Source organism: Camarhynchus parvulus, chromosome 3 (assembly GCF_901933205.1).
Source record: "Camarhynchus parvulus chromosome 3, STF_HiC, whole genome shotgun sequence".
In the NCBI taxonomy this organism is placed as follows: domain Eukaryota; kingdom Metazoa; phylum Chordata; class Aves; order Passeriformes; family Thraupidae; genus Camarhynchus; species Camarhynchus parvulus.
The window spans coordinates 8,723,941-8,748,632 of NC_044573.1; the positions used below are offsets into that span (position 1 = coordinate 8,723,941).

The following is a 24,692-nucleotide window of genomic DNA, read 5'->3' on the forward strand; positions in this document are numbered from 1 at the left end:
ACCTGCCCAGCCCAAAACTGGGCGCTGGGAGATGAACTGGGGGATGAACTGGGGGATGAAGGGGAGCCACCCCGCTCCCGGCACGGCCACCATCGGCACCATCCCTTCTCCGCCACGTCAAGAACAGGCTAAAGAAATAGTTTTAAACCTCGGCCCCCCGCTGCGGGGCTGAGGCGCCACGTCCGCCCCCGACACCCCCTGCGCGGCGGGGCCGTGGCGCCGCCTGCTGCTCCCCCTAGCGGCGGCCCCGCGCCGCGCCCCGCCCCGGCCCCGCCCCCCGTGACGTCCGGCCCCGCCCCCGCGGCTCCGCCGCTGCCGCCGCGACTTGAGGGGCGCGAGCCGAGCTCCGTCCGCGGCCGCCCCGCCACAGCGCAGCGCCCGCTCCGCACCGCGCTCCGCTCCCGGCCCCGCCGCCAGCACCGCCGCCGGCACCGCCCCGCCCCGCGCCGCTCCGCAGGTAAGCGCGGGATAAGCCGCTTCTTCTCCTCCGCGGGACTTGCGCGGCTCGGGGGGATGCGGAGAAAGAGGAGGATGTGGAGGGAAGTTTGGGCGCGCTCCCTACACCGCCAACCGCTTCCCGGCGCCGGAGTGCGGGCACGGCGCTGCGGCGGGGAGAGCCCGCCCGCCCTCCCTCCCGGCGGAGTGCGCGGGGGGCGCGCAGGAGCGCAGCGGGCTTAGCCCGCACATCTGGAGCGGAGCCGGGGTTCCCCAGGCTGGGCGTGCGGTGCCTGCGCTGCCCCAGCCCCCGGAGAAGGAGGCAGCGCAAAGCCGCCCTGCCTGCGCGGGGGCGGAGAGCGGCGCGGGGGCACCCGCAGAGCAGCGCCCGCGCCCCGCGGCGCTGGGACCCCGGCCGCGCGTTCGAACGCGGATGGTGGGGGATGCTCCTGCGCGTAGCCCGCATCGCTCCCACGGGTGGGAGACTTCCCCCTCCCTCCAGCCCCTTCTTGCTGCATCTATTTAAAAGGAAAAAAAAAATCGAGGCGATGCGTTCGCGCCCCTGCGCAGCGCTGTCCCCCGCACCACAAAGTCTGCGGGCGAGAAGATGGGCAACAAAATGGTTGCACAGAAAGAATGCAACAGGCCCAAATTCCCGCCCCGACGCCCCACTTTCTTTGGGAAGAAGAGCTGGCTCATAATCTTCCTGCCTTCCATAGGTCCTCGCCTAGTTCTAATCAACTTTTCTGCTGTTTTCAGTGTATTAAGTGATTGTATGCCCTCCTACAGGCACAGCTAATTAATTTATAAATGGCTTGCAAATAAATAATTCACTACGTACTTTGTTGAACACCTCATCTCTACGTGATTCTGACCTCAAAAATCATTTCACGACTGCTGGATGTGCCAAAACCTTTTGGTCTTAGCTCTTTTCCTCAAATGCAATTAGGAGCTGCAACTTAGTTGATCAGGCAGAGCCCAAGTATTCCTGCATTTCCCAATGTAGTGGTCCTGCTTCCCAGCATCTGCCACAGCTCACAGCAAGCAGGCACAGCTTTCTGATTTTGGGGTTGGTTGGCTGGTTCTTTTTTTGGATTCCTGCTTAGTTTCCAAGCTCATCCCCTTGGTGAATAAAAGCTCAGCTCTTGCACAGACAGCTGCCTTTCTGGCTCAGTCCTGCTCTTTGAGGTCGCCTCAATTTTAATCTCTCAGACCGCAAAGGGGTTTGAGCTCAACCCTGGCACATCCGGGCAAAGTTGCAAGGAGTGTTGCAAACGCGAGGACGAGTGTATGTAATTAACTAATTCATGGAATGCTGTTACCGACGGGTTATTAATTCGGGCTGAAGGCAAGTCGCTTCCCTTCTGTAAGGGATCAGTTCTGGTCAGTTAACAGAGTACAGTGGAGTATTTTCTACACCAGATTCACACCAAAATGCAGAATTACTTTGCAGTTCAATCTTATTCCTGCACATTAGCTGCATGCATTTTCTCTTTGCCTCTTTGAAACAAGAAGATTCACATTTTGCATTTCCGTGTACATCTTTTATACAAAGAGGCCGAAAATGTTCAGACTTTAAAAAAACAGTTCATTATCCTGACCCCAATTTCCTTGTCTAAAATATACTGCCCAAAAAGACAGAAGCATCAGTTATGCTCACCATCTATTGCCTGGGGATATGGCATCTTAATGAACATTTCTTTGAATTAGACTGAAAAACGCATCTGTCAATTCAAGTGTATAAAGAAAATAATTATTTGCTATAAAACAGAAAGCTCAGTCTGTGTTTTCCTTGTCGATATATACCACGCATTAGGTCATACTCAAGAGCTTTCAGTGCCCTTCCCTCCCTCAAAAGAAAACCCACCTTCAAGTTTCCTTTAATTTATTCCAAACCCATACAATACAGCCCTGTTTAAGATAGGGTTTCAGATATTTCATAAACAAAAGGTATACCTGGGTTTACAGAAAGCCAATTATCTTGAAATACACTGGGTTTATTCTAATCCTACTTCATGCTGCTATCAAGCTTTTCTATTTTTCCATCCACATTTAATCACTTCTAAAAGCTGTATTTTTTCCTGTCTTCTGTGTTCCTCATGTATACCAGAAACAGTGACAGCCCTTGGAATATATTTAAAATGCTAATTCTCTTCTTTTTTTTTTTTTTTGGTACATTTATACCATTTTAACTGGAGAACAACCAGATAAATACTGCAAGTAATCAGCATGGGAAATTCTTTAAACTCTCTGGAAGAGTGATTTATTTTATTTTTTTATAACTCCCTCCTTTTCAAGCTGCCTCTGTTTTTCTCAACGGGAGACTTTGTTGTAATTAAAGCAGAGAAGACTGGACAGCAGCACTAAACATCTGACTTGTGGCTCTTAAAAGCGCAGGTTTTGTAGCATGTACCACCCCCCAGTGGGCAAAAAAACTCTGTAGTAAACTCACAGCGAGCTTTGATCTCCAGAAATAAAGTGGATACATTTTACAGGAAGCACGAAATAAAGATGAGTTTCTGGGTTGGGGTTTTTGGTGTTTGTTTTGGTTTGGGTTTTTTCCTCTGTCACCAGTAGCTAAAAGTTGTCTGATATTGTGTAAGGCAATGGTGACTAATCAAAGCAATTGCTGGAGTTTGCAAACTTTGCAGTTGCAGTTATTTGAAGTGGCTTCAGATGCGAGATGGCCATCTTTGTCTCCTTGGAGCAGGAAGCATGGATGCTAATGGCTAGTTAGCTCTTAAGTTTTTTCCTTAATCACTTCAAAGCACAGCAGTGCATGAAAGAATTAATATGTGATTGCTTACATTTCTTTTTAAAAGCAGCCAAATACCACTTAGGGCAGGAATCTTGAAAAGTGTTCAGTACATATCTTATGGCATCACTAACTCTCTTCTGCCTTTCATGAGCTGTAAGAAGCCAAACATTCTTACAGTTTTGTGTTTTTTCTAATTTTTTGAGGAGCAAACTTAGTAATCAGGTGATGAGCAAACAACTGCTTTAAAAAGGAAAGAAACAAAACGACTGAAACTTTATCTAGTGTTCAAGTAATGTTTTTACATGTCAGGAGTTTTGTGCCAGAAACTCCCTATCAGGTATAATTCTACCTAAACTTGTCAAGAGGGGAAAACCAGATTTTTTTTCCCTTGAAACAATGGCAGCATTTGTTCTCTATTCTTTTATTTAATGCCCAGACAAGTTACCTCAGCAGCAGCTCTCAAAAAGAAAACCTAGAAGCCATAATTGGCTAAAGTCACAGAGCACTAAAACACAAACCAAAAATCCTTTGCAAAAGATCTCCCCCTCAAAGCATTTTCTTAACGTGCAGCAGTCAAAACAAGAGAGTGAGAAGGAATAGAGTAATAGTCTGGGTCTTTTCAACCCAGCATCTTCAAAACTAGGAAACATTTTAGAAGTAAACTTCAGAAGAGAGGCACTCATAGTTCATTTCCATCCTCTACAGCAAATACAGGTTTGGCTGATCTTGGGTGTGGAGTCAAGCTTTTACTCAGAATTCATCTCTAAGTCAGAATTACTTGCATTTGAGGGAAGATCACATAAAAATTTGCATTTTTTAGGACACTTGAGTTTGACTTAATAAGACACCAGCAGTATTATTCCTACTGCACAAGAAGTGGGAGCAAGTTTTCTGCAAGTAAATGAAATCTCCAACGAAAAACAACAACAACAAATTTCACTAAGAGGCTGTGCTACAGTCTGACTGAAGGGCTCACTCTCACTTTAACAAACTCCTTTACATTTTTTACCCCTTGCAAAGACAGCTAGAAGACCTTCTGCTTGCCTAGCACCAAACAAAAGGCTGGGGCACCTTCCTGAAATACGATGATCGTGGAAATTGCAGCTCCTAGACAGAGTGCTTAGAAAGCATTTTGCTGTCACTATCAACTAACCCTGAGTAATACACTTAAAGAAAACAAAGTGTGGACATTGTTTTACGTTCAGATTAGCACCGTAGAATTTCTTAAAAAAAAAAAAGTTGGTGAAGCTGTTTAAGCTGCAGCGTGACCTTTGTAAGCACAACTGACATTATAAGCAGTAGATGGACTTCACAAGTATTTTAAAAAATAAGCACATTTTGTGTTTCTGGTATGCTTCAGATTCTAAACAAATACAGAGCTACTTCTGGAATAGAAGTACACTGGTTAAGCAAATTGGCTTATCAAGTATGTACATTCTAATGGTGGCTTTGAATAATCGTTTTGTCTTTTACAACCTAAAAATACCTAGTAGTTTCCCTTTCCTTTCCCTTTTACTTTGATGGTAAGAAAGAAGCCACTGAGCTACCAGAGTTACTGCTGGAGAACACAGAGCTAGATTAGAAATTCAAATACGCACTGTGTGACCTCAAGTGAGGCAGGTCTTGATTTTATTCACTTTTTCTATTAACTTGGAAAGAAATCTTTGACACTGTTTTTAGGAAAAATCCCAACTTTTCAAATATACCAAAACTATTTCTTTTGTTAAGCCATTGGCTGCCTACAGTGCAGTGAGTGCAGCTGGACTCCATACTTCAGGGTAAATACAATGTTCTTCTTATGTACTTTTTTTGAGTTTTTTTAATAGCTCAACTTATGTTGAACATTTTAAAATCAGATGTCCCCTTTGCTGTACCACAGCAATAAGTCCATATGCAAGGTCCACACATTGCTGATATCTCTAGTAATTCACTAGCTTACACAGTCCCAGGAAAACTAATTTTACCATGTGGTTCAGAAAGTTGAGGAAAACATTCAATTTGGAATAAAGAGCAAAAAGACTGCTGTTCAATTTTTCCAGTGTTACTTTTGTTACCAAAAAAACAAGGACTGATTTTTTTGCAGTTAAAAATTATCAGCACAGTTCCTAAAATCTGGTCTGCTCAAAAATAATGGCTTCTTTCAAAACCATGTGTCCATGAAGCCTCCCAATCTGATGCTGCAGAAACCTGGACACAGTGTCTGTACCAGTGGGGGTCACTTTTCTTTTCATCCTGCCGGATCAGCTATAATGACTTGGTGTCAGGGAATATTTAGAGACAGCTCAAGAAGGGGAAAGTTGGAGCATGGCAGCACGATTCCCTTCTTCTCTGTAGACAGATCACTGGAGCCTTTGATATGCAAAAACATTGTTTTCAGCTATAGCTTGAGATATAAAAGGGAAGTGCAAGATATCAAACAATCAAGACCTGAAGAAAACTATTCTAAGTTTAAAAAAGGGAGTGGGGGGTATAGTCTTAATCCACATTTTTGAAACAGTGTCGTCTTCTCCAAAGAAACCTTTTCTTTTTCTTGCTCTTGTTTTCATGTAATTTTGAGAGAAGGGATAAAAAAATTCCAGGAACTTAATGAGCTTTAGTGCTTTCATTTTAATCCTACACATTACTGCTATTATAATAGTGGCAGTAAATGAAGAGATGACTATCAAATGAAGCACAGAGGAAACAGTTTATGTGCTAGAAAAGTAAAATAAATGAACTTGCTGTGTGCATGTATCTATGTAATGTATGCATACTAGAGCCAAGGTTTTGCTTAAGACTAACAAGTTTTTTACAGCTCAGAGTTCTAAAGAAAATTTATGATTTTAAGTACTTAAAAGTTATTGTAGCCTTCAAAGGCCTATTAAAGGAATTTATATTCCTATTTCACCATACCCTTCCAGAAAATACCTTCAATCACGATTTCAAATTAGTTCCTAAGAGACGCCATTTTTTTCTACAGCAGTTAAGTTGCTCTTTATTTCAAAGTTTTAGGAATAGGGCCTGGGCTTCTTTCGCCAAACATTTGAGTAATACAGAGCAAGAAGACTAGACACTGGAAGAATACAGAGCTTTTTTGTTCCATTTCATAATGATTATATAATTTACCCAAATTACATAAGTTACCACTAAACATGCATTCCCTTCTATTTAAAATGTGGCCACATAGATTGTGTTTTTGCCTTAAATAAAGCACACATAAAAATACTTATTTATGCCACCGTGGGGGTCTCTCATTTTGAGGTTTTTTTTTTTTTCATTGGGCAACTGCTGAAAACAAGATTCTGAAAACAAAGCTCAGAGGAGCACGAAAGCAGCAGCAGGAGAGAGAGTCTTTTCCACTCCCTCACGGGGTACTCACACCATCTCTCAAATGGGGGGGCTTTGGGGTTGTTTTTTTTTAATGGTTAACATTTTTCTATGAAAAAGAGCAGCAGAATTTGTATCTATTTAAATATATCACTGCATATTCTGTGTTGCTGTAAGGAGTATGACTGGTCTGTTTCATAACAGACCTGCTACAAATTGCAAAAGACATTTATAAAACACAGAGTGTTTGTGTTTAGGTCAAGTATTTTACAGAGGAGCAGAAGATGCTCTAGTTTTGCTCCCAGGAAGGCAACTAAGCAAGCATTACTCAGCACACTGTTCCTGCCAAGTACTTTGGTTCCAAGGATTGTGCTTGGTCCCTTGGACAAATGTGATGTCACAAAAGGGAAAAGCAAGTACACATTAAAGATTTGTTTCATTTCAGATTTAACCACTTTTATTTCAGACATGCTACCTACAGACTTGCTGGGGACTTGGTATCTCACTGGATATTTTATGCAGTAGTGATATGAAATAGCCCAAGTTAAAATGCTATTTAAAAAACAATTAGTCTTCTGTCAGAAATACAAAGGAAAGAAATAATATTTTTCTCCTTTTTAGAAAATTTACAGACTAAACCCACCTATGTATTGCCAAAAATCAGACACAGATGCCTGGCTAGTCCCTAGCTCAGAATCAACATGCTGCAAATGGGAAATACATTCATACAATGCTTTCCCTTTCACACAGTAGCTAGTGAAGAGAATTAGCTCCTTTTACACTTAAAACCAAGGAGATCATCTATTTACCAGGAACACAAAAGCAACCATTTTGTTCTGCTCTAAGGAGGTAACACTAGCATTTGACATCAGATGAAAAACTTAATTTATAAATATTTTATTACTCCTCTGCCTTTACTTTTCTATTGAAATAAGGGAAAATACAGTTGCAGCAAAACTGCAGTAACATGAAACTACACAGCAAAACATTTTTTGAAAGAGCTCTGTGGATTTTGCTGAAATACCAATGCCTTGGGGAAACAAGGTGTGCTACTCATGTACAGGGGATGCAACCCTTAAAACTAGTATGCACCAGTTGTTATTAATTCCAATTTTTTTGTTTTTACTTTTGCAGGACATTAGGAGTTCGAGGAAAGCTTTCAAAGGGGAGTTTTCTGGGAAGGAAATCATATTTTTGTGGGGGTTTTTTATAATGAAGAAAACCATCTGAATTGCCTGATGTTTCTGTGGTAAAGTAACTTGCATTCTTGCAGCACAGGAGGAATTCTTTCCTGCATTACAAATTTGGAAGAAGCGTTAAAAAGTGAGAGTTGGAAAACGTTTCTCTGAAAGAGGTGTGGATGTATCAGGATGTAGCTACTGTACAAAGGTCATCCTTGGATAATTCTGGATAGGAAAAAGCATCCCTTTCCTGACCTCCTGAAGAGGCTGCAGTCCTTCGAGCCTCAGCATAATGAATGGTTTCTATCACGCGGCACTGCAGTTCCCTCCTCTGACTACTACGCTGCACAGAAGAGTTTGTAAGAGTTACAAAGAAAAGTAATTCCTGCTAAAGGCATTAAAGCAAACAAAAGAGGCTCTTCATTCATAGACCTTACATGAGGACTAAAATAGAAGGAAGCTGAAGCTTTTCTACACTGGGGCCTGGTGTGCTTACATACCATGATAAATCTTGGTTGGAATGCTCATTGAGCGTCGTGCCAGGAGCCAGGAAACACACCAACACCACCAAGGAGCATCTGAGTAAACACCATCAAGAGAAAACTGCTTCATGGAGTAAACCATAAGAGTGACTGGGCAGAAAGACATCCCTTTACTGGATATCCTCAAGCACAAAATTTACTCATACCTTTAAATACGGTAGGATCAATATAAATTTATTTTCCTTTTCATGCCTCTGAGAATAAAGTTCAATTAATATATGAACCCATAAGAGAAAAGGTCATGACACTGCTTAATGCATAGGTCATCTTGCAGGAGTTCTCACAACCCTAATTACAATGGTAATTGAATTATGTTGTCTTAAAAGCTATAAAAATGCTAATTACCTGAGCTCAGTGTACAAACACACTACCAATGCAAAGTACAATCTCAGTCTCAAGAGTTAATTTCTGCTATGCTAGTAATAAGATGGGGAAATGTGGTTAAACCTGCCAAATACACTCTTATGAGTGTGCTACTTAGTAAGACGACTTTTGAGAATGACAAATATTTAAACATGAAATTAAGCATGTAATGAAATATTTCATCCAGTGAACTAGAAAGCCATAGCTCTACCAGCTACCTGCCAGTTGTAACATTCACCTTTCTGAAGCTGCAAAACCAAGCAAAATAGTCCACAGTGTTTGTAAGTTACACACTGTGAAGCTGAGCACTGGGGAAGACTTGGGAAAATGTCGTCACTGGCCCTCACTCTTTTATCTGTATTTTATGCTTTGCTTTTAGGGCTTTTTTTTGAACTTCTGAAATAGCTAGCACTAGACTTGTGAGTTTGGTAAGGGTTTTATAGTTCACTTAAGGGCTCCTGAGGAAGTTAGCTGGCTTAGGAATTACTTCTTATCTTTCAGATATAGAATGATTTACTTGAACTCTGGTGTGACTTCAGTTCCATTCTTATCTGGTATCTGTGAACAAAGATTGTCGGTACACGTGAAATGGGAAGGAATCCTTAGAAAGAGTCTTGTTGCTTAAGCAAAATAATTCACAGATCAGGCATACTTGATTATATTATTTTCAATCACTATGGAGAATAACCTATTTAGTTAATTGAATGAGTACAAGTAGTAGAATTATTGAAGTAAGGAAGAGAGAGTAAAATGCATCTACGCACTTGAATTTTGGTTTACTGTGTGTTTCAGATGTCTTCTGTAATGTTGAAGTTGATTTTTTTATTGCGGTTTCTTCACTGATGATCTGGATAATTTTGTTTGTTTGGTTTTTTTAGATTGTTGAAGATCAGAACTGTATAGAAATCTCATCATTCCTGACCATGATTAGTGTTACCTGGAGCATCTTCCTAGTTTGGACTAAAATAGGGCTGTTACTTGACATGGCACCTTATTCTGTTAGTGCCAAATCATGCCCTTCAGTGTGTCGCTGTGATGTGGGTTTCATATATTGTAATGATCGCGATTTGACGTCTATTCCTACAGGAATCCCAGAGGATGCAACCACCCTCTTCCTTCAGAACAATCAAATAAATAATGCTGGGATTCCTTCAGAACTGAAGAACTTGCTTAGGGTGGAAAGAATATATTTATACCGCAACAGCCTAGATGAATTCCCCACTAACCTCCCTAAGTTCATTAAGGAACTGCATTTGCAGGAGAACAATATAAGGACCATTACTTATGATTCACTTTCAAAAATTCCTTTTCTGGAAGAACTGCATTTGGATGATAATTCTGTTTCTGCCGTTAGCATTGAGGATGGAGCTTTCCGGGACAACATCTATCTCAGACTTCTTTTTCTCTCTCGAAATCACCTTAGCACCATTCCCTGGGGTTTGCCTAAAACCATAGAAGAGCTACGCTTGGATGATAATCGCATTTCCACAATTTCTGAGCTGTCCCTTCAAGACCTTACAAATCTAAAACGCCTTGTTTTAGATGGAAATCTTCTAAATAATCATGGATTAGGAGACAAAGTTTTCATTAATCTAGTCAATCTTACAGAATTGTCATTGGTCCGCAATTCACTCACAGCTGCACCGGTGAATTTGCCGGGAACAAACCTAAGAAAGCTTTATCTCCAAGAAAACCACATCAACCGTGTGCCACCCAATGCTTTCTCTTACTTACGGCAATTGTACCGACTAGATATGTCCAATAACAATCTCAGCAATTTACCTCAGGGTGTCTTCGATGACCTGGACAACATCACTCAACTTTTTCTTCGCAACAACCCTTGGCACTGCGGGTGCAAAATGAAATGGGTACGTGACTGGTTACAGTCGCTGCCTTTAAAAGTGAACGTACGTGGACTGATGTGTCAGGCACCAGAAAAAGTACGTGGGATGGCTATCAAAGACCTCAGCGCAGACCTGTTTGACTGTAAGGACGATAGCGTGATAAGCACCGTCCAAATCACTACTGCAGTACCAAACACTTTATACCCAGCCCAGGGACACTGGCCCATTTCTGTGACCAAACAACCAGACATCAAGACTCCCAATCTAAATAAAAACTACAGAACCACGGCGAGCCCGGTACGCAAAATCATTACAATATTTGTGAAATCCGTAAGCACGGAGACTATCCACATCTCCTGGAAAGTTGCACTACCGATGACTGCTTTGAGACTGAGCTGGCTCAAGATGGGTCACAGCCCTGCCTTTGGATCTATAACTGAAACTATAGTTACAGGCGACAGAAGCGACTATTTGCTCACGGCTCTCGAACCGGAGTCACCGTACCGTGTGTGCATGGTTCCCATGGAAACCAGCAACATCTATCTCTCCGACGAAACACCCGAATGCATCGAGACCGAGACAGCGCCTCTGAAGATGTACAACCCTACCACCACCCTCAACCGGGAGCAGGAGAAAGAACCTTACAAAAACTCCAGCTTGCCCTTGGCCGCCATCATCGGCGGTGTGGTGGCGCTGGTGGCCATAGGGCTGCTGGCCCTGGTCTGCTGGTACGTGCACAGAAACGGGTCCCTGTTCTCCCGGAACTGCACCTACAGCAAGGGACGCCGGAGAAAAGACGACTATGCCGAAGCGGGAACCAAGAAGGATAACTCCATCTTGGAAATCAGGGAGACTTCTTTCCAGATGATACCAATTACCGGTGACCAAGTGTCCAAGGAGGAATTTGTAATACACACCATTTTCCCACCTAATGGCATGAATCTGTACAAGAACAGCCACAGTGAAAGCAGTAGTAACAGGAGCTACAGAGACAGTGGTATTCCAGATTCAGATCATTCACACTCATGATACTGAGGGACGTGAAAGACTGGTTTGGGTTTTGTTGGGTTTTTTGGGTTTGTTTTGTTTTTTAAAGAAAACAAGAAAAGACTGGCTTAACAGTTGCTGTTCTACTGCAAAACACTGGATTAAAAGACTGACAAAGCAATGTACTGTACATTTGCCATATAATTTATATTTAAGAACTTTTTATTAAAAGTTTCAAATTTCAGGCTACTGCTGCGATTAATGTAGTGGGGATACCTGACCACAATTCTATATTTTAGTATTTTTTAGTAATTTGTACTGTATTTTCCTTGCTAATATTGAAGTTACAGACCATTTAACTTTTGTGTTCTACTGAGTAAGATGACTTGTTGACTGTGAAAGTGAATTTTCTTGCCGTGTTGAGCAGTCAGAACATTCATCTGAGATCCTTGTAAGTGTAAGCACAGGTCATTTTTCACTTTGGTATCAATAAAATAATGTTGAACCTGGCAAGTCAGGAAGATCAAAAATGGTTACAAAAAACTCACAGAACTTCCAGTGTTGGGTCTATTAAATCTGTAAACCACAACAATATTCAATAAACAAAAATGTGTGTAGTAATGGGCAATATCAGCTGTCTAGATATATCCATTCAACAGTGGTGAAATCCAATTAAAATGAGAATAAGCAAATTGATGATATGCATGGGACTGAAGCTTTTTACAAGTGTTAAAAAAAACCTGTAATCCCTAGAGGAAAGAATAATCAAATTCCAAACAAATAATTTTAAAAAAATGGTAGGCTCTACAAACCAAGGGGGTAGATACAGTTCAGGAATAGTTTTTTGGTTATCAGAATCAGTGGTCTGTATATTACAGACAAAATGGATGCTCACTGGCATTTGGGAGACAAGGGCAGGCAACACTTTGAAACTGCTTTGAAAAGAAAAAGGGCTGAAAGTGCAGTTTCACAAGAAAGGGGAGCAGGACAAAACCCAAGGCAATAAATGCAAGGTCTCAAAAACTGGTCCCAAAGGTGAGCAGACAAATGGAGAATGCAGCAATTCTGAAGCATATACGAGTCTGTGTTCAGTATAATGCTGTTACAGTCAGGAATACTGCCCATTACTGTCACAGTTATCCAGAAATTCCTTGGTAAATCTGTAAGGTAACATGTTTCTTTCTGCCTTCCTGCTGAACTATGAGCTATTATGTTTAAACCCCAAGCCACTCTTTGTTGCAATAATCATTCTGTTTCTTCAACTAAAAACCAAAGTGCTTTGTACGCCCTTTGGCCAGTCTTGTGTGTGCCTTGATCCAACACTACATGTATCAAGCTTTTAAAAACTAAGAAAAAAGGAAATAATAAAATACCCACCTTTTCATACATAACTTAACTATGAAAAATACTGGTCTTATTCATGAATGAAGTTGAAAAACTACTTCAGAACTATGCTGCACCTCTGCAGTGCTCTGATAAGAAACCCACTCGGAAGCTACTACTTCTCAGGTCATGAGCTTCTGTGTTCAGGTTAACAGTATTACCCTTGCAGGTTTTCTTCCTTATTAATCACTTGGAAAAAAAGTTTTCACAACAGTGAACAGTGTGAACAATGAAAGCGAGGGAAGGCATGGAGTTACAACTCTCTGAAGTACAGGGATTTTTTTAAAGAAACAGCAAATAAAAATTTAATATTTCAGACAATATCTCAGACAAGAAGGAATGTATACCAAATGCAGATTAATTCTATGAGAATTTTAGTGGTGCTTGGCCTGTATGTTTCCTTAAGAGTAGTAAAGAATGAGAGAGTGACCAACACTGAGACTAATGGTTTCAGCAATCAGCCTGCTAATCAATCTCCTACCAGGGATCCACCTAACTGTGCAGACACGAAATTTCCAGTAACACACTTTTTTCGTCCTCATTTTCCAGATGTGCCCAGGGAAGTTCCTCTCCAAACTCCCTGCACCATGGAATTGCTGGCACATCACTTTCAAAAATGTCCCCTGCAGTTCCTGAGCAGTGGAGGCACGCAGCACTGTGCTTCCTTACTGACCTTGTACAAACCATGGAGCACTGAATGGATCCATGGAAAGGGGAGTGCTCAGCTCAGTGAAATGCACCAAACAAGACTATTTTACTCTGTTGTCCCATCAGTTGCCAATCTAGGGAAGGGTAAGAAAGCCAAAACTGAGCATGTGGAGGCTCATTATGTTGATGTGCAAAAAGCTTCCCAGGCAATGAGCAGGGAAGGCAAATGACAGAGAGGGACTGGACAGACCTGTTCTTTGTCTGCACTCACACAGGGGCATCCCTGATACCTGAGCTCATGAAATGGCTGGGTCACTGGCAAGAGAGCCTAGTTCTTTGCCAGCAGTTCTCCAGTTACAAAATTAAACAGGTTTTGTTGGATTTTCAAGCTATTTGAGAACCTCTGTCTCAGTTGGCTCCAAATTGATGTTGGGAAAAAAGTAAAAAAACACTGAATGGGTACTTTGCCTTCTGAGGCACCTAAGCCAGAAGTGCCTGGTAATGTATGTACCAACTCCAGTGATGCCACACAAAGTCATAAGGGTATAAAAAAGTTGGCACTTGAAGAGATAATTGTATGACAGTCTTAAGTAAAATGACTTTTTATGTGACATTTTTGCCTGTGAGGCAGTAGTGTACAAATCCAAAGCAAATTCAGTAAATCAGCCCAGTTGTTCCTACTTCACCTTCCACCAGCAAGAGTGAAAACCTGGACAGGACTCTGTCTTCCTCAGGCAACCAGGTCAGGCTTGTAGGAGAGCTGGTGTCCTCTTAGCACATGTGGATGTCAATGCAAAAAATGGCACACTGGAGTGTACAAGACCTTCCTCGGGTTCTACAGGAACTCTTACTCCACACACATAATGTTCAAATTAATTTGACGAGTGAAAGATTGCTTTCAAACCAAACTCTGTGTTTTTTTCCTTTGGTTGTTTATACAAAGTTCTGTTCCTCTCCATGTCAGGCCCATCTCTTCAAGGCTGCTGCTCATCCTGGTGCTGCAGGTGCTGCATGCAGTGCTCCCCAGCACCACCATAAATCCCTTCAGTTAGACAGGTATATACGCAGGCAAAGCGGATTCCTACAGTAGGCACTTTATTCAGCACGTTGATCAAATGCCATTAAACCACATTAAATTTATCTCAATTTCCGAATTCCATGTTATTTCTGTGTACTATCCAATATTCAATTGTGGAGCAAGGGATGGGATTTTTTTCAGTGTTGCCTAAACCTGTGTGCAGAGTTCACTTGATCAGTACTCCCCATATTCAAATACTATGCTAAGTACCTTTTACATTCTTTATTGTTGTCCCTTTTTAAATTTATATTGCTATCCTGAATTGCCCACAGTTCTGTTTTAATCTGAAAGCTGTCTCCAAAAACACCCTGGTACTTTCTCATCTTGGCACCTTCCAGAACTAGGGCCAGGAGCTGGACTTAGTGATCCTGATGGGTCCTTTGAATTCAGAATAGTCTACGATTCTGTGAGAAACTTGCTTCATTTATAAGCTGTTACTTCCTAGCTTTCTACCAGAGCCTGATGTGCAGCAACTGTTGGGGTTTTTTGATTTTTTTTTTTCTTCTGGCTTTAACAGTACCAAATTCTAAGTATTATGTTCTTGGAACACAGTTTCCATTTCTCCTGCTAATGCACTAGTGAGCATGCAAGCTATCTTGTGCCAGTGCTGTACATATTGAATGTAGAGCAGCAAATGCAATAAAGCAAGAGCAAAAGTAATAAAGGCTTATTTGCTATTAAAATAATTTACTGATGACATAATGCTCTAAAGCATACATAGACTTCCCTGCTCAGAGGATAAAATTTGTACATTCACCTGCAGCTAAAGTTGGGTAAGATCTTCAGAAGTGAGCTGGCAGATGCCATCTGCATCAATTTATCCAATCCACATTTGTTTGAGATAGTTTTGGGCAGAACCATAATTCACACGGGTACTCTCCACTTTCAAAATGCCTTAACCTTACCTCCAAATCCATATATTGTTTCAGCATCACCTAGGGACTGATCATTGTTTAATTAACTGTTTCTTTACTGATACCAGAACAGCCAGATCTTCCAGCCACAAGCCAGCAGTTGACCATCAGTGATTTTTTTTTAAAGCATGAAGTTACTCCATACCCGAGGAGTTTTCATCTTCCAAACTAGCCCAGAGGAGTTCCACTAGAGAGGAAAAGCTCATTGACTGAATTCAGACATCAGAATTTGGCTTTTTTTTTTTCTTTGCAAATGAATTTAATTTTGGGGTGGTGGATAAGAGTCCCACCCTTGTGATGAAATTAGAGCCCTTTCAAACATTCTGAAGGTACAGCTATGACGTAGGTATTAAATTCTGGACACAACTGCTTCAAAAGTGTTTTCTTTTGGTAAACATGAATGTTTGATTTAATAGTTCTTACATCAAATCATTGCCTGCTTCTCTCAAAAAAACTAGAAAAGAGCAGAAGGTGAATCTCAGTAAAAGGGTGGCAAAGCAGATGCTCAAAACAAGCATCACCTTGTTTTCTCAGCACAGGACATCAAGTAAGATACTCACAGCATGGCGGTCTTTAAGTGATGCCTGAGGAACATATCTCCCCTGGGGGAACCAAGACACTCCAAATGGGTGTTAAAGAAACATTCTCTGGATTTTTGATGGTCTAAGGTAAAGGCATACAGCACATGTTTTGGCAACCAAGAAAATGTCCATCATGCATGGACATCCTAAATGCCCTATGCCTGAAACCTGCAGGTCAGGGCTTTTCACAGCCCCTTTTTTGTTTTCTTAGGATGAAAATTTAATGGAGTCACAGTATAAAACCCCTCAAGATTAACAACATGAGCTGAAAACATCTTTTTGCTATCTGAAGCTGGACCTTCTAAGCTTAGCAAGAACACTCATAAATAAGTTATAAAAATAGAAGGATCTTAATAGGGCTAATTAAATAATCTGACTTGTTCAAGCTGGTTGATAGTGTTCATACAGGCTGATGCTCTGTCCTGAACAGCCCTCTTAAGTCATCAAAAACAGGGAGCAGATCATAGCCAAGTGCTAGCACACACTTCTGTCCCTTGCTGAGCTGAAGGAACGTCTATCTATAGACAGAGCTGAGGAAGGTCTAATTGTTCCAACTCGAGGGGCTGCACCATGTTCTTTAATCACTAACTGCGGGAACATCATTTACAAAAGGATGGAATTATGCACATTATGCATCATTTAATGTCACTAATTTATGCAAAATATTTAAAAATTTATTTAGCTCAGAACTGCACATCCAATTTATGTAATACCGCTTTCCTCCAGTGGCTTAGTCCCTGATAAATGCCTGCTAGGAAACTGGCTTTCCACATGAAAACAGATGGGTTTTGTGGATGTGGGGACCAGTTTGGTTTAATATTCTTTCTGGTTTTTTCTTCTTTTGTAATTAGGAACAATAAATAATTTTACTGCAAACCTTTCCATTTTTAACGGGATACAAATTCAACTGGTTGATAATTTTAAATGAATACCCTCAGACACAGCAGGTGCTGGTGTGATAAAAGATGTCCCCACAAACTCTGCTTTCCCATCTCACCTCACAATAATGCTTTCCAGGGCTTTAACTTGAAGCCTTGCTTTTATTGCAAGGATTGCAAAAAGGTAATGAAATCTGTTTTCACTACTGTGAGATCAAAACCAGGGACTTATAAATTTTGAGATGTATACAAGCAGTTGTTTTACATAATGCAGGTGTGGCTTAGAAGCAACATTTTTCAGGCTACATTACACACAGGAAGCCAAGGCAAATCTAACCCTTGGTCCACCTCTGAGCCTGCTGTATTAACAAAATTTCCTACATTACTAGACCAAGCATCAGCAGCTTCAACAGGCAGTAGGAGAAGGCCTCCTTACCTCACATATCCTCTTCAGCTACTGGTTTGTGTGTGTAAAGTGGAGTTAATTTGGCTTCTTCAAGTGTTTTTTTCCCATGAATTCAATGAGGAAGTACAAAAGTAACCATTTTTAAAAAGGTAAACTCAGTTTTTACCAAGGAATGCTGACAAAGCAGAGGATTTAAGAAATTATGTTTTAACTGTTACTCCAGAATTACATCCCAAATACAAGCCTGTGTAAACTTCCTGGTCGTGTGTATAATATGCTCACCCCCTGTTTAAGCCACATTTAATGGACACGAGTTATTTGCATTGCACTCCTCCTCAAACTATTTTCATTTTCTGCACAGTTTGAGTGTGGATAGGTACAGAATCTGTGGTATTTTGTTTGTTTACCTGGTTTCAGTAATCTTCTCAAAAAACATTAAGACACTTATTTCCAAAGCCTGATGGAATAAATTACTGCCCACGAGGAACATGAGCTTATTAACAGAAAGAAAGCCATATACAGGGAAATGCTAACCCAGTGAGTAAATACAATTTTATGGCATTAGCTGATAACACAGAACCTCTGCCTAATGTCTTTAAAGCAATTATTTTACCTTATGAACTCCTTAATGGCATGTAACCTACTTCATCCTCTAAAAACCTTTTCATTTCTCCCTGATACAGAAATGACGTACAGCATGCTAAAATAAAAATTAAGAAAAACGCCACAGTACTGCCTGGTCTAGGAAGTTTTTCTGGTTGCTGAAATTCAGCATTTTGCAGCCAAATGAAACAGTCAGGAGAATATCACTGGGGGAGCTAAATTGCTGACCTCATGCAATTTCCTTGGATAAAGGAAAAAAGACAGAGATGGAACTGCATGTAAGACCTCACCAGCTCAACCATGGCTGTCTCAGACAGACCCTCACCTCTCCCACTTACAAACCTTAGTGCTTTTGATTACAGGAATATTTGTAAGTACCTTTAAGGGTCAAAAAGGTTGAGCACCAGCAGGACAACCACCATCTCTAGGTTATTCTTTCTACTCTTTTTTTTTCTTTGTTAATTAAATAAAGCTCATTGAGAGCATTTATCCAGTAAACAGGACTGTTATGCATGTAAAAACCTCTTCACTGCTAATCACACTTGTTAACACATAGTGGCATAGTGCTAAACCCTCCTTAAATAGTTTGCACTTAAATCCAGGGCAGACACATCACAAAATATTTCCCCTGGAAATCTCCACTATTGCCTGAACTTACAGATACATGATGTTAAGGGTGGGGGGAACAAGGTACACAATATATTCCTAAGAAGTTGCTCTTAACCACTATTGCTTTCCCATGTTCCATATAAGAGTTTAAGAAAGTCCAAATAAACAAGATCAATTAAAAAGAATTTTGGAGAAGTGCAATACCACAAAATCACACTTCTACTACTGAGAATTGAATTATGCTAAAAAAAAGAACAACTACTTTGTTTATTGTACCTTATCTGTCTCAGGAAATGCTCAGGTCTTTCATTGTCTGCTAGCCTAGGGACAGAGCTGCACTGATCAGTGTTCCTTGGGCACAGACAGAGGCATTAAAAGAAGCCAAATACACCCGAACAAAACTAATAGGGACTGGTTTTGTCCAAAAAAAAAAAAAAATAAACTTGTCCTAAATATCTGTATTTTATCAGAAATATTTTCTCCCAGATCTGAAATCTAATACTATCCTACACTATTCTTAAAAAAAAAAACAAACAAACAAACAGCTTATCTTTCAAGGATGGAAAATTTGATATAATGCCAAGCTTTACCTATAACTAAGTTTTAAAGGCTTTTTTTTTATAACTTCATCCCCAATGCTGTGATGAGCACATGTTTATTGAGGACCTCCCACTGTTTTTCAATACATGTTCTGCACAAAAGGAACTGATCGTATGTGCAATTCCCACCCATTTTCCCTGTGTTGTCAACTGACTTCTTTAACACTCATATAATTTTAGTCATAAAATACTAGAAGCATTTCTTGAAATTTTTTTAGGGTCTTAGAGATGGGAGAGGTAAGGGACATTATACCAGGAGCTAATTAGATGAAAAAGGGTGCTGTTGTATGCTGCAGGGAGATTTTCCTTATTTCAGTGAAAGGAATAAAAAACCCCAAACTTCCAGAAACTCAGCTATTTTGACAAAAGGACCTATGGAGCTGCTCATGCAAGAAACACATCTTGTTCCCAAAGCAACCACACCACTTTGGGAAGGGAGAGGAAGAGAGAGTCTCTCTTTGATATGGATTTGAAGGTGATATCCTGTGTCCCATGAAGAAGCACCCTGCTGGTACAGTCAGTATAAATTGGATTGCCTTAATATCCATTTTAAACTCAATGCTGGTATTGCTGCAAAACTAGGGAGCAAAGCAACCCAGTCTCAGGGACTTCAAATAAACCCCCAAACAAATCAAAAAAACAACCAACCCTGCAAAATCCTCAGAAAGCACCTATCAAAGTGATTTCAATCCAGTGATCCGGTACACAGTCAAAGGATGTAAGCTCTTCTAATCCCACTCTTTGAGCTCCTCCAGGCTCCAGCTCCCGTTGCCATGGCCTGGTTGACACCTCCTGCGAAGGACAGGAGCCCCAGACCCCAGCAGTGCCTCCTGCACGGCCTGACAGCTGCTGGCTGTGGGTTTACACACGGCAAAAACTGCTTGGGAGGTGAGGAGCAGGAGCAGCACCCATTCCAGTCCGGGAGGTTTTGTTATAATGAGTTCAGCTCCAGTCATCAGCATATTTCTGACAGGTATTTTATTTTTCCTCTACAGAATACCTAACATTATTGAAAGCACCCACTGCTACATTAGATACTGCTGGTTTATTTCGATAAAATAAAATTTAAAATTACCTACTGTTCTCCTTTGTGCTAGTAAAGACTAACTTTATCCTTCAGTATAATCCTGCCAAATCAATTAAAACGCGTTCAGCGGGTTGAAAGGATACTAGTGAAGTATTAACAAAAGCCTGGTTTGGATTATGCAAAATTTCTGCAGCAATTGACTGATTTCTGTGGCAATACTTTCAGGAAAAGAAAATAAATCTAGTTCCTCAAAATGTTTCTTACTCCATTTTGCTCAGCAGCTCTAGGAAGTTATTAGGTCAAATCCCCACAACACTGACCTCTTTCTGAGGTTTGCAAGTCAATATGTGAGTGATGAGTGAAGTCTCCCCTAGTTGTTCATGGAAATCTCTACAGTGCTGCTATAGACTGGTGCTTAAGGATATTAAATAGGAAAATGTCTTAGAACAGAAGCAGATGATGTCTGGGTATGCTTGGGTGCATCACTGTCAGCACAGGAACCCATCTAGGACATGCCTGTGCCTTCCCAGAATGAAGCAGAATTCCTGAGGATAGGGAAATGAACCATGCTAGGTGTCAGTGGGAGCTTGGAAACCTGCCAAGGCATGTGTTCCCATGTCTCACAACCAGCTAAAATGCCACTATGGAGGGGAAAAAACAATTCTTCCCCTGCTGAGAAGGAGCTCCAGCAGGTGCTCTTACCTGTGCTAGGTCTAGTCAGCAGACAGTCAATACTGCTTCCTTTGCAAAAAAAAACTCCACTGGGATAAACTTTCATCTGTCAAACAAGCCAGGGATCATGTTTTCTAGTGCTTTCACATTTGTAAGAAGCTGCCTCTGACATCTCCCCCCAGGGCTTGATCATACAACGAAGGAAAAGTAGAGAATTTTAAAGACACTGGCAAGCGTTTGGTCTTTCAAAATGTCATCGCTAATCTCCACATCATCCAGCCTGCTCAGTAATCAAGATAGAGGAACTGTACAAGTGCAAATTAGTGTCACTTATGTCCTGAAAACAAGTAAGAAAGAGGATGTGGAATAAGTATGCCCAAAAGCAACATCAAATTTATTCTCCATGATCAGAAGAGAGATTTACTGAAGTTTACTTCACCTTACACAGAAAAAAACCCCAAACAAACATAAAGATATCTGTATGACATTTACCATCTGGCTGAGCAGGTTAGAGCTGTATTAAAAGGATGCTGTACAGGCTCAATAGCAGTGAGAACAGGGAGGCAAGGAGTGGTCCTGAGCTCCAAACACTTCCAAGATAAAAGACCCATCTTCTGCAAGATTCTTTTTTACTTTTGGGCCCATTAACAGAAAAATTAACAGGAGCACCAGGGTTATTTTAGGACATTATGTATCCCAACGACCTGATACGAGTGAACAGAACAGATTTATGGGGGAGTCACCTGCTCAGGTGCAGGACAGACATCTCAAAGCAGCTCTGTTATCAATGCCAGGATGCCACATGCCAGCCTGAAACATCTCTCCCTTTCAAAGGAAGGCAGCGGCTCTGTGAGCCCACGGAAGAGCAACTTCAGCACAGGACTCAGAGAGCACATGAAAAACTGCCAATGTTTCCCTGAACCACTGAAGCACAACAGGGAAGCAGCCAATTCCTACGTGGGCACTAGGAAGTTGTCCAAGACCTTTAAACTCTTATTCTTCTGGGAGCTGACCCAGATTTGACTATTACTCTAAGGGTAAAAAAACATTCACTACTTAATACCTGCAGTATACGATTATATGCTGATGGTGCAGGCTCCTTGAACACTGCAAAGTGCTGGGGATATTTGTTGTTAAATCCATGGTTTTGCAGGAGTAATCATTGTATCTGCCTAGAAAAAACACTAATATTTCCTATATGGGGAAAAGCAACAGTGTGAATTGCAGGTATTTCATATTAGAAGAAAACTAGCAGGAAAAGAAAAACAAACACCACTTCAGCCCACTCCTCCAACCACAGTGATCAACTTACAAACTCCAACTTTATCTTAAAAAACTGAAAATATTCTGTGTCCAGAACAGACTTTTTAAAAAATGTGCTTTGTAAGGTCTTTTTTGTAACATTCTTCCTTTACTAATGCTTTTTAAATGTTCTTCTAATCAGCTTTAAAGGGACCAGTAATTTTTGGCTCAGCTGTAGCAGCAATAGAAGGAATCAGCACAACATGCCAGAGGAATGTGCAATGTACTAACCACATATGAAGTCAGCTACACAATACTGAAATCCATGCAAGTCCACATCAGATCGTCTAACACTGCAGAATTTGTGATATTTACTCTGCCATTCAAGAACACTCTTTACAGGACACTCTGATCTCTCAAAACCACGTTACATACAGAGCCATAGTGCACATGGGAGTATTAGTGCTCTAAACCTAATCTCCATTTTCTTTGACACCATAATGTATAATAACAAATTCTATACATAATATAATTAATACATATAATAATAAATATAATTATATATTATAATACTAAATATAATTATAAATTTTATTTAATTTTTCCTTTTAAATTACATTTCATTAATCTTTGTCCTTTAAAATAAAGATACAAGCATATGGCCAGATATTTTTCTGTATACAGCACCATCATTCTTATGATAAAATTAATAGGTCTTCCAAGCAATTTTTGCTAAGCAGCCAAAAGTAAAGAGTGAGCAAATTACAATACTAATACTAATTTATTAAGTTCCTTTCAAATGCCTTCAGCTTCCCTTTTCTTTGTTTGCAGCATTAGAGGACCCTTTGATAAAGCAGAACTGCAGATGTTCAGCCCTTTGTTTACTAAGGTAGCAGCGGCTGCAAACGAAATGGAAGTGACAGCACCAGGGCTACCTCGCCTTGCCAGCAGCAACGCCGTGCTGGAGCAGTTGCTGCTGGAGGAAATGAAGCTGTAGAAACTCTGAAGGATGACATTACTGGGGAGCTCTGCAATTCAGACTGGCAAGGAGGCAGGAGTGGGAGCCTTGGAGAGCTGCCACCACCTCCCTTCCATGAACCACGGTGTCCCGTTTCCCACTATGCTGCTTTCTGGGCTGTATAATTTGTTTTCTCAGACCTGCCACCCATATGGAGACTTGGACACGTTACAGCAAGTCAATCATACTGGCCACTCCTGGTATAAGCCAAGCCTGACACATTTATACCTCTGTCAGCACTAATTCTGCTGCTTTTTGATTGAGGAAGTGACAAAACTCTGCTGTGCAGCAAGCAGAGGTTCATCACAGCTAAGTGAACATACTATAGGTTCACAAGACAAATAAAAACTCTCAACTTTTATTTGCAGGTTGCCCTACAAAATTCTCTCATTACAGACACATCTATTTCACAGCAAATTTCTATTTTTTTTAACTTTCCTAAAGCAGGTGCTTATGAAGGCAAGCGCTACAATGCTTGGTCCTCAGGATTGCACTTTAAATAACAAAAGCTAAAAGGCTCTGATTGATCAAAGCTTTTTTTTTTTAAATCAGATCAACTGTTTCACGCTGTTGAAAATAAGAGAACAAATCCAGGCAATATTTTCTATTTCCCACTCCTACTCTTAGAAACAAGCGCGACGTTTATAACCACAGTGTAAAAAGCTCATTAATACTCCACACTGACCTATTAAGGGTTATTGGCTTAACACAATAGGAGACTTTCTCGTGGAAAACAGGCAAGGAAAGGAGAGAACGGCTCAAGATAAGCCACCTCTCCACAAACAGGCTCAAAGGATGAGATCATTAAACGACAGTGTTAAAAGCGTCCAACATTTTTCACCTCCTCTCTGCTCATTTCAAAACTAGCTTAAAACCACAAAATAAAAGCCCAGTGAACACCCCAGTAGATTTTAAAAGGCAATTCTCTCACAAAGGGCTGATAGCAGGCAGGGAGTGGGAGAAAGGTTTATTTTAGTTGAGCTAATCTGACAGACTGGCACCTACTCAGAGGTGTTGGAAGACGTCTGGCGCATCCACACACCCACCAAGAGCAGCACTAAATTCTTAAAGAAGACAGAGCTGCCTGTGCATTAAGTTCCCTTTTTAAGTATTTCTCCCTTGAAGCTTTGTTCTTTCTTTTCAAAGAAATCATTTAAAGCAAGCTCCCAATAACTGTGCTCTGTGGGGGAGACACTCCCAACACTTGACCTTGGGGTTTGCCAAAACTAGCAAATGCCCAAGGCACCATGCCCATGGAAGCCCCAAAAAGGGTGAGAAACCTGCCTGTCAGATGAAGTGGAGTCCATATTCACACCCCATACAGCCTTCTAAAGCCATCCTTTAGCTTAAATAATTGTGGTTTCCTTGGGTTTTTTCCCCACCATAAACTTATGGAAATCAATGCTAGTTCCCCCTCAGCTTGTTTTTCTAGGCTGAAGCCAAGCTCTTCCAGGCCACTGGTAAAATGCTGGCTGATCCTTCCACCGTTATCCTAATTACCCTTCCTTGACCTGTGGCTGTTTAAACTCATCTTCCTAAGTACAGAGACGATACCTTCATTCTTTACTGCTCCAAAATGGTGATGTTGAGCTTAGAGAAGAAATTCATACCATCCATC

At 41.0% G+C, this 24,692-nt stretch overlaps 2 protein-coding genes across 4 annotated transcripts in view; one reads left to right on the plus strand and one right to left on the minus strand.

The window, feature by feature from the left end:
• Positions 1 to 24,692, minus strand: part of MACROD2 (mono-ADP ribosylhydrolase 2) — an 845,829-nt gene that overhangs the window by 732,090 nt on the left and 89,047 nt on the right. The window lies entirely within an intron of this gene.
• On the plus strand, positions 403 to 15,122 carry FLRT3 (fibronectin leucine rich transmembrane protein 3). The gene is made up of 3 exons (XM_030946259.1): positions 403 to 457; positions 7,634 to 8,379; positions 9,464 to 15,122. Exon 3 carries the CDS (start codon positions 9,509 to 9,511, stop codon positions 11,456 to 11,458), a length of 1,950 nt encoding a protein of 649 aa, XP_030802119.1. The 5' UTR covers positions 403 to 457; positions 7,634 to 8,379; positions 9,464 to 9,508; the 3' UTR covers positions 11,459 to 15,122.